The sequence below is a fragment of the Mus pahari genome, chromosome 21 (assembly GCF_900095145.1).
Source record: "Mus pahari chromosome 21, PAHARI_EIJ_v1.1, whole genome shotgun sequence".
Taxonomy (NCBI): Eukaryota; Metazoa; Chordata; class Mammalia; order Rodentia; family Muridae; genus Mus; species Mus pahari.
In genome coordinates, this window is record NC_034610.1 from 41,797,079 (window position 1) to 41,806,693 (window position 9,615).

Consider the following 9,615-nt stretch of genomic DNA (forward strand, 5'->3'; position numbering starts at 1 on the left):
TATATATATATATATATATATATATATAAACCTTTGAAGGGGTCTGGGGTTGGGGAGGTACTGGCCTGGACCCATAAGCTAGTCTGACTACAACGAAACCTCAAGTAATTCAATTTCTTCCCCTGTAGACACACTGAGGGTATGTAAGAAGCCAAGATTGCCAAGGGCAGAGACAGCCAAAGCAGAGAAAGAGAGAAACCAAACTCAGGCTTTGCTACTGGAGCCAGGCTTCAGCTGCAACCAGATCTATCCCTGAAATTTTCAGGGATGTGGGAACAAAGTCTCCTTAATTATCCCAATCAAGTTTAGGGCCATCCGCATAATGAAGTATATCCTAAAACCAGTCAGTAACCTCACCACTGTGGGGTGCAAAAAGGCATTTACAAAGCCAGGGCAGCCATGCAGCCAGTGTTCACACCTCCAGGAAGGAAAAGATCAATAGGCAGAAGGGGCCTTGGGGCCCTGCAGAGCCTTCTACTGTGTGTTGTCCTTGGCTGTGCACCAGATCACCTGGGGGATTTGGTGACAACCGTTTCCTCAACGCGATTCCAGGCTGCTTGAGCCAAAGTGGCCATCAGGGCTCACGATCTGTGCTTTACCGACTTCAGTCTGACGGGACAGACTTGTTCAGTGTGTGCCGACCCGACTTCCCATGGATGAAGCAGCAGCCACCAGGGCAGAGTCTGCTGCTGCTGTCAAGTACGAAGCACAGAATAAGCACGTGGTCATTTTAGGAAAGCTCGTAGCTCTGATGAACTCCCTGGACGACGTGTGTGGGTCTGATGGGCTCTCTCACATCTGTGTGACTGCTAAATGCTTTGTCCCTCACTCTGGAGAGCTGGGATGACCCAAGGGGAGCGACTACTAAATAGAAAGACACCTTAGACTCCCCAATCAGGGCAGCTTCAAAACTTAGGGCTCGATGACTTCATCACGGGGCCAGGATTTCTACATTTCCTCAGCCTGTGGTCCTCTGTCTTGTCCCCTGAAATGTTTTCCCCAAGGACTAGCTAATTTGAGCAATGAATCTTCACACAACAGAGACCACAGGGTGGGAGAGGGCGCATGCACATCCTTAAGTCCCTGATAAAGTGTAAGGTGGGGGGAAAAAAACACCCCGAGAAACTCTCTGCAGAGACCGCTAACATCTCTTGGGCAGAATTACTGTCTACGGGGCCTCTTCCACCAAACACTCTCAGGGATGAATTCCATCCAATCCCCACATGTCTTCAACCTTCAGGCCCCTGGGTGTGCGGTAATCAGCAATACTCAGGAATTTAATACCCGAGTGAGATTGTGGGCAGAGAAAAGAGAAACACGGAATGGCTCTGGTAGGAAGGTAATGAAGTATGTAAGCCCTCAGTGGAAATGGAGAAGAGACAAGGGACGATTTCCATAGCAGAATTCTCCCTGTCCAAGCACTGCATATATTAATACAACAAGAAGCCTGTGATTGGCTGGGCAGTGGTGGCACAAGCCTTTAATCCCAGCACTCGGGAGGCAGAGGCAGGCAGATTTCCGAGTTCGAGGCCAGCCTGGTCTACAGAGTGAGTACCAGGACAGCCAGGGCTGCACAGAGAGACCCTGTCTCGAAAAACCAAAAAAAAAAAAAAAAAAAGACGAAGAAGCAGCAGCCTGTGATTGGACATGGAAAAGAGGGAGGCGGGGCTAAGAGTTGCAGAGACAGATGAGGAGACAGGTAGAGGAAGGAAGAGAGATGGAGCAGGTAGCTATGAGCTATGAATATAATAAGAAGATAGAATGACTGGAATAACTTGTCTAACCTACGTGGGCAGCTTGTATCATTATCAAATTGGCTCTGAAATTATTGTGTGGGCATCATGTGAATTGAGAACGGATTGATATATAAATCTGACTGATTTATTCTAAGCTTTTAGAGTTTTGATTTCCTGGGTTACTGGAATTTGGAACCGCCAACCACAGGGGTTTATAGCTGACAAGGTACCGGAGGCTAGGAGGCTGGCGAACTGAAGAAGGGAAGACTGCCTGCGTCTGGGGCTAGCTAGAGGCGGTGAGACCACAGGGCAGAGAGTAGCTGGGTGTAGCTCGGGAACTTGTCATTCTTTTTCATATTTCCCACAACAGTTTCCTGCCTTACACACCAACCGCACTCTCCTGTACACTGGAGATGTACTGCGGCAAACTCTCACCATAAAAGCAGTTTAGACAAGCAAGGTACCGTATGTGATAACATCGCGTGTGTGATGGTTCTATGTGATACAGGGAGACTTTAAACACAATGGAATTGAGCCACTGAGAACACGTAGAAACTGAGAACTTCCGTGCAAGACTTGCTTAACACGTCCACTGGTCTCCACCTCTCCCCCAACACGACAGCTTCAGGAGTTTGGTTTTCCCCCTTTGCTTTTAAACTTAAGCATTTTTGTTGGGGAGGAGCCTGGAAAGATGGCTCAGTGGTTAAGAGCTCTGGGTGCTTTTTACAAAGGGACAGGCTCCTTTCGCAGCACCTACGTGGTAACTCATGAATGCCTGTCACTCCAGTCCCAGAAGATTCAATACCCTCTTGGGACCTCTGAAGGCACTACACATTTGTAGTACACAAACATCTATGCAGGTAAACATACCCATACACATAAAATAAAATATAGATTAAATAAACTTGCAGGTTTTTTATTAGCTTCATCAATCTCTACAAAACATCTCAGAGGGGAATGAGAATATTTTATATGATTGCTCTAACGGTGTAGAGCGTTGGCGAATGCCCAGAACATGGTCCTTAGGGGAAGGAAGAGACAAAATGACCCAAACATGCAGACTCTCTGCCTGTCCAGATACAGTAGTTGGAAGTACAGAGATATGGCTTGTCTCTGAACACTGTCCGGTCTTTTCTGACAAAGTTCTACCTTCTCAGCTCCTGAGCCTTCTCCTTTGTCCATCTGGGCTCCTTGGTAAAATCTAGTCTTAGCAACGAACATTGCTAAGTCATTTCAGAACAAACCCCAACGCTTGATACCTGATCACCCTGGAAATCTGATCGGGTTCCTGATCCTTTGGTGTTTGGGGGGTGGGGGGAGGGAGGGTGCCTGATCCCCTGCCTGTCTCCAGCAGGAGCCTCCTAGCTTGGTTTAGACAGAATCCCCTCGCCCCTGGGTTTCCCCGTGGTGGTTTTCCATCCACGTGCTCTGCCCCTTGGCTAGAATTTTTACCTTGCCCAAGTCTTCAGTTCGAGTCGCATCCCAGCCTGGTGGTAACGCCCACAGCAGTGATAGCGCTGGCAAGGTCCTAAAGAGTCTGTTCTCATTCCATTTAGGTGTGACACCATCACCAGGCCGATGTTTGTTCTTAAAACAACTTCCCATTGCCACGTGCAAATGCTCTCCTTTAAAATGAGTTTCCAAACTCAAGGAGATGCAGCTGCGCTGGGCTCTAACTGAAGCTAGACGTATGTGGTCTCTGGAAAACTTCACAGCCAGGTTTCTGGACAGACTGCAGCAAGTGAGATTTCCTCCCTTGCAGGGGCCACACGGAAAGAGTAAATGAGTGGATTAGGGCGGACATGGGTGTTCTCTCGAAGTATACAGGGATGCGTGTGTTGTCCTGCCTACCCCCATGTCCATTCTGCTCCAGTGGAGATGGGTGACCAGAATTGAGATCTCTGTGTTACTCCTGACCTTCCTTCGTTCTTCTGTCCCTCCCCTCCCCCACCTCCCGAAAACGCAGTTGCATGAATGTTGCCACACCCACCCAAGAAGGCTACAAGTTTAAACTTCTCCAATTCTGGAATGAAAGGCCTTTGTCGGAAGGCAACGCGCAGCCGCAGCCGCAGCTGTGCAGAAGCAATTTAAAACCGGTCTCACCAGTGCAGCAAGGGGTGCAATTCACAGCCCTCCAAGTGTGACAGAGACAAACAGCCCAGTGGCCTTCAAAGGTCAATTTAGTCAAGCAGGTGGGGGCGTGGGGAGGGGCGGAGAAGTAGACGCCAGCAGGAACCTTGAGGCCTACTGACACATGAGTGTTATGTCCTGGAGAAACTTCAGAAGGGAGGGATAAAAACACTTCCTGTTAAAAGGAGGGAGACCGGCCAGAGGGATGGTTTGAGAAGCTAAATTAGTAAATAAATAAAATCTTAGTGATTATAAAATTCCACCAAAAATCATTCTAGGGCTGGAGAGATGGCTCAGTGGTTAAGGACACTGACTGCTCTTCTGGAGGTCCTGAGTTCAATTCCCAGCAACCACATGGTGGCTCACAATCATCTGTAATGAGATCTGCCGCCCTCTTCTGGTGTGTCTGAAGACAGCTACAGTGTACTTACATATAATAAATAAATCTTAAAAAAAAAAAAAAGAAAAGAAAGAAAAAAGAAAAAAGAAACCAAGGGAAAGAATGGGAGTGGAGCTGGGGTGGGGGAGGGAGGAGATGGGAAGGAGCTGGAGAAGGGGAAAATAGTGACCAGAAGATAACATATGAAAATGAGGTTTTTCAACAAAGAAATAGAGAGACTAAAACAAACAAACAGACAGACAAACAGACAAGAACCATACATAGCCTCTGTCATGAGAAAAAGTACTGTTCTACAAATACAGTAGAGTTCGTCCCAGAGTTCAAGCAGTTAAGTGATGTCTATTTTTCATATTTACTATGTTTACATTTGGGAGGAGAAAGACTACAGGAATAAGGAGATTAAAAAGAAACACTGAGTAAATAACCAACATTTGATGGTTCTGTTACTGGTACAGCCATTCATTTCACGTCTCGGTATATACTTCACTTCATAGCTTTTATTTCTCCCACTCTGAGGACTGAACCAGCCCAGGCCCTCGTACACTGGAGGCAAGTATTCTAAGCTCTTTTATATGAATGCTTATGAAAAATAAAAGGGCCAGAGAAACGGCCCCAGGTAAAGGCACTTGCTGGCAAGTCTCACTACCTGAATTCAGTCATCTGCTCCCATGTGGTAAGACACCAATTCCCACAGGTGTTCTCCAACCTCCACACTCACGCCCGGGCACCACCCACCACATATACTAAATAAATAAATCTGATGAAGACACAGGCCCTAGAAACTGGTCTAAAATGGAATTTTAAAGAAAAACAAATAGGAAAATAAAAGTTCCTCTTTAGAAAAAATCCGAATACAGATTGTTCAGAGTAGCATTATCTTCAACAGCCCGGGGGGGGGGGCACAAATCAAATGGTTACCAACTGGTGACAGTATGAAATATTACAAGTTCACACGATGGAATATTTTTTGACAAGAAGAGTTAAAATGTGCTATACGATGGATAAACCTTGAAATTTTAATACATGAAAAAAAGCTACAAAAAAATCACCTATTACCTGGCTCTATTTATATAATAGAGTCCAGAGGGGGTACATTTAGGGAGACTGGAAGTAGACTTGTGTTTGGACACATCTGGAAGGACAGGTGATGGGGAGCGACTATCATTGACTAGGGATTGACTGGGAATGGTGGAATGTGTTAAACTTAGATTATATGAGGACCACAAAATTCTGCCAATATTCCCTTGAGTCCTTCAGCTGCCAAATGTTATTGTACACAAATTATATCTCGATAAGGATCTTTTAAGGGAAGCTGATTGTATTAACTTGTTAAAACAAACAAACAAAAGCGAGTCGAGCTTCTAGATCTAACTAAAATTGAACACAGCTCGAATGGAATTGAACTGCTAACCCAGTGTGAGCCACTAGAAAGTCGAGGGCCAGGTAAAATCCACCCACGTATGCAAGCCTGAGACTGGGAAACGTGTGACTAGGCAGATTGTGTTCAATAACAAAAACAATCACTACAAGTTAAAGACGACCCCAGAAGGACAAATCTAGAAACCAAAAACTCGCACCCAACTTCCTGGGAAATCGGCAGCCCAGAAGCTCGTTAACAGCTGCGGGAACTATGACTCACTGATCTTTCTGTGAGAACGCAGCTGCTGCCAAAGGAAGCAAAGAACAAACCAAAACAAAAACTACACAACAGGTTGGTTCCACATTCTTATTCCACAGAAAGAAGAGTTCAGGCGCCGCCAAAGGGTACAGATTCTAGGGACAGAAATGTCAGCTTAAGCGGCCTCAAAAGTACCACAGGATCTCTAGTGACCTCTGGTGGTCAAAACTGAAACTGCTCGGTTCATGGTCCCTGAGACTACAATGTGATAATGGTTGTGAATGAGGTTTGATCTGTTGTCTGTCTGTCTGTCTATTTTCTAGAAGTCTGGAAGGTAGGATAAAAGGAATCACAGAAAATGACTACAGTGAAATGTGCCTCCCCCTAATCGTCCGACACCTACTGAGCAGCCTCTACGGGCTGCGAGATGCTCAGAGGTTAAGAGCACGTCCAGCTCTTCCAGGAGCCTGAGTTCAGTTCTCAGCACCCACACTGTACAGCAGCTTACAAGCACCTGGAGCTCCATCCCCGGGAGATCAGACATCTTCTTCAGGCATCACGGACACCCCCTCCATAGACACACACACATAAAAGAATAAGAAAGTATATATTCTTCTTAAAAAAGAATCTTCACAATTTCGGCCCCGAAGGGGATAGGAACTCCACAGGAAGACCAACAGAGTCAACTAACCTCGACCCTTGGGGCTCTCAGAGTCAGAGAACATTCATGGGCTGGACCTAGGCCTCCCCACACATATATGTAGCACATGTGCAGCTTGATCCTCCTGTGGGTCCCGAACAACTGGAGCGGGGGCTGTCCCTAAAGCTGTTGCCTGTACGTGGGATATGTTCTTCTCAGTGGGCGGCCTTGTCTGGCCTCAATGGGGGAGGAAGCGCCTGGCCTCGCAGAGATTTGAAGGGCCAGCGTAGGGGGTATGGAGGAACACCCGCACAGAGGAAAAGGGAAAGGGGTGTGGGGGAAGGATTGTGAAGGTGTGACCAGGGATGTAAAGTGAATAAGGAAAAAAAATTAAATTTAAGCCGGGCATGGCATGGTGGCGCACGCCTTTAGTCCCATCACTCGGGAGGCAGAGGCAGGCGGATTTCTGAGTTCGAGGCCAGCCTGGTCTACAAAGTGAGTTCCAGGACCGCCAGAGCTATACAGAGAAACCCTATCTCGAAAAACAAAAAACAAAAAAAACAACAACAAAACAACAACAACAACAAAAAACAAAAAACAAAAAATTAAATTTAAAGAAGAATCTTTAACTCCTTGAACCCAGTCAGAGAGCTCGTTTCTTCCAGTGTACCCCAGCAGGAAGTCTCTGAACAATCTCCTGTGAACCCACAGACACGGAAGTGAGAGGCCAGTGTGGAAGAAAAAACAAAACAAAACTCATCTCACCTGGTGGGCAGGGAAAGGTAGGAGGAATGGCAGAAGGCATCTTTGAAGAGCCAGTCTGACCACACCCACCTCTTGATGACTTTTGAAAGTTGTGTAAGAAATTGAAGGTTAGCTTTTCCTTGAGTTCACAATGAAAGCAGCTAACCTCAACTGTCTGTGAAACATGCCCAGAGTCTCACTAAACAGAGCCTAGGAAACAAGCCACTTCCTGGAGTCCCCCCTGCAGGTGTGACCGAGTTCCCGGTGTCTGTCTGCTGGTTAAAGAGTGTGTCAGTCTGGGGACAAAGGACTACATCTCAGAGATGCCATTCTGTTAGGGTTGTTGGCTGACGACACCGGTGATTGCCCCAGACAGACCCAAGGGAATCTCTTTGGAGATGAATCCGGCAGAAACCATTCTTACAGACACTGCTACTACCCAGCTAGGTTCTCCAGTCAGGTCCGGGCACACTGAAGGGCTTTTCTAGAATATTCTGATTACACACACATCTTGAATACCTGCAATTTCACTGACAGGAGTCCATGTCTAACGCTCAGCCGGCTATTTAATAAGCTAACGGCTGCTCTGACTGTCTCCTGAGTCTGATGTTGGCTCTGCTCCCTGGAAAGTACCTGAAGAGTACCTGAAGCATTGTGACTTCCCAATTAGAGGAAACTAATAACCTCTAGAGTAGTAATTCCTGATCAGAACACTAGCTGCCCTGGCTGTGATTTCAACTAGCCACTGTCACACTGTCTATGCCAAAGGGCAATGGAGGAATAGTCAACCCGGGGATACTCTATGTCTCGTCATAACCCTCAAGGCCACTAGTATTGTCCTTTCTTATGCTTTATCAGTTCTAACCAGTATTTAATAATCATTTATGAAATATCTACCTATTACCAGACATTCTTCTGGCATATATTGTCTGTCTGAAAGCTCCAAGGAGAACTTAATGGAGCAAGAGAATAGAGCATACACTGACAAGTGTTTGTAGAAATGAAGCAGCCTCCCCATGGTGAGAGGCTGTGAACCTCCAAGGCCTGGAGGAGGGAGCAGGCGCTAGGAGAATCTGTTCATAAGCCTTAAAAGAACAATTGCCTCCTTTTTACAGGGAAAAGAGAAAACTACTTAAGGGTTATATAAACATTTTACCATATTTTGATGTCATTAAAAAAAATCAATAATTACATCACCGTGCTATTTTTACCTTAATTGTGATTTCGAGCATTGCGAAAGAATCACAAATAAGAATTCCTGCCGTTGCTTGTTGGTCCAGAGGTCAAACCAGTGACTTATGAGAGTAACTCTTTCCTGAAAGAGCTGGAAGAGAGGAAAATGAGGTCTCCCTGTCCACTTCCATACGTTCTCAGTTGCTAAGCAACAGGTCAAATAACAACCTCATAGCTAATATTTACATTGTTCATGTAAATATTATATAATACAGTTTACATGTACTTTCACATAGGCTTTAGGGTTTTTCCTTTCAACTTAAAGCGCTTTTATCTAGCAATACAGGCAAGCCAGGGCTTGTTGGGGGGGAATCCTACGGCTGGGTAATTACAGGGGAGCTAAGGGGATCCTCTGGAAGACAAAGGGGTAATGATGGGATTCACATTTCCTGTTTTTACCTAGGTTAGTGTAGCCTAGGGCCAGAGCCCTTAGCATTCATCCTGCCTACTGACCCTACACACTGCAACATGGGAGCAGGACCCTTGAGTATATATTTGGTTTTCTTTTCTCCTAGCCTTGGGGCTTCATACTATCCACAAAACTAAAGCTTGGCCATTATTGCCACTGCCATGGTCAGCGGTGTCCCCAGAGAGGACAACATCCCTGAGAGCAGGATTTCAGCTCTCCTTCACTTACGCAGAAACACGGATTCATTGTCTTTATTGTAGACCAGTCTTCCCCACCCCTGCCCCCAGCTACATCCACTCTCTCCCCACTATGGAAGCAGCTGAACCCACATGAGCCGTTTCCATTAAAAGCTGGTGAAATCGTTCTACGGTTTAAGTAATTCCTCTTGAATCATTTTTCCAAAGAGCGGGTGCAGCATGAAATCACACAATGGGCGCACAATGGAAGTGTGGATTAACAAAACACAGAAACATACATGAAGTGCCCCTGGCTTCTCTCCAAACCTTTCCCTACACCCCACCTCCACCATAGACAATCATGATGTCCTGGAGGTGCACAGGGAAAGCAGGAAGCACATGTGTGTCTCCTAGGTAACAGACAAAAGTCTTGGGTGAGAAAACACTCTCTTTGCAACATAGCCAGGTTCATTTAAAGAAAGAGAGAGAGAGAGAGAGAGAGAGAGAGAGAGAGAGAGAGAGAGAGAGA

General features: G+C 46.1%; 1 protein-coding gene across 1 annotated transcript in view; it reads right to left on the reverse strand.

Annotated features, from left to right (window-relative positions):
- Ect2l (epithelial cell transforming 2 like) overlaps positions 1-9,615 on the reverse strand; it is a 70,264-nt gene that overhangs the window by 60,073 nt on the left and 576 nt on the right. The window contains 1 exon segment of the mRNA XM_021221117.1: positions 8,480-8,592. Within this exon segment, the coding sequence (XP_021076776.1) occupies positions 8,480-8,592 (113 nt within the window).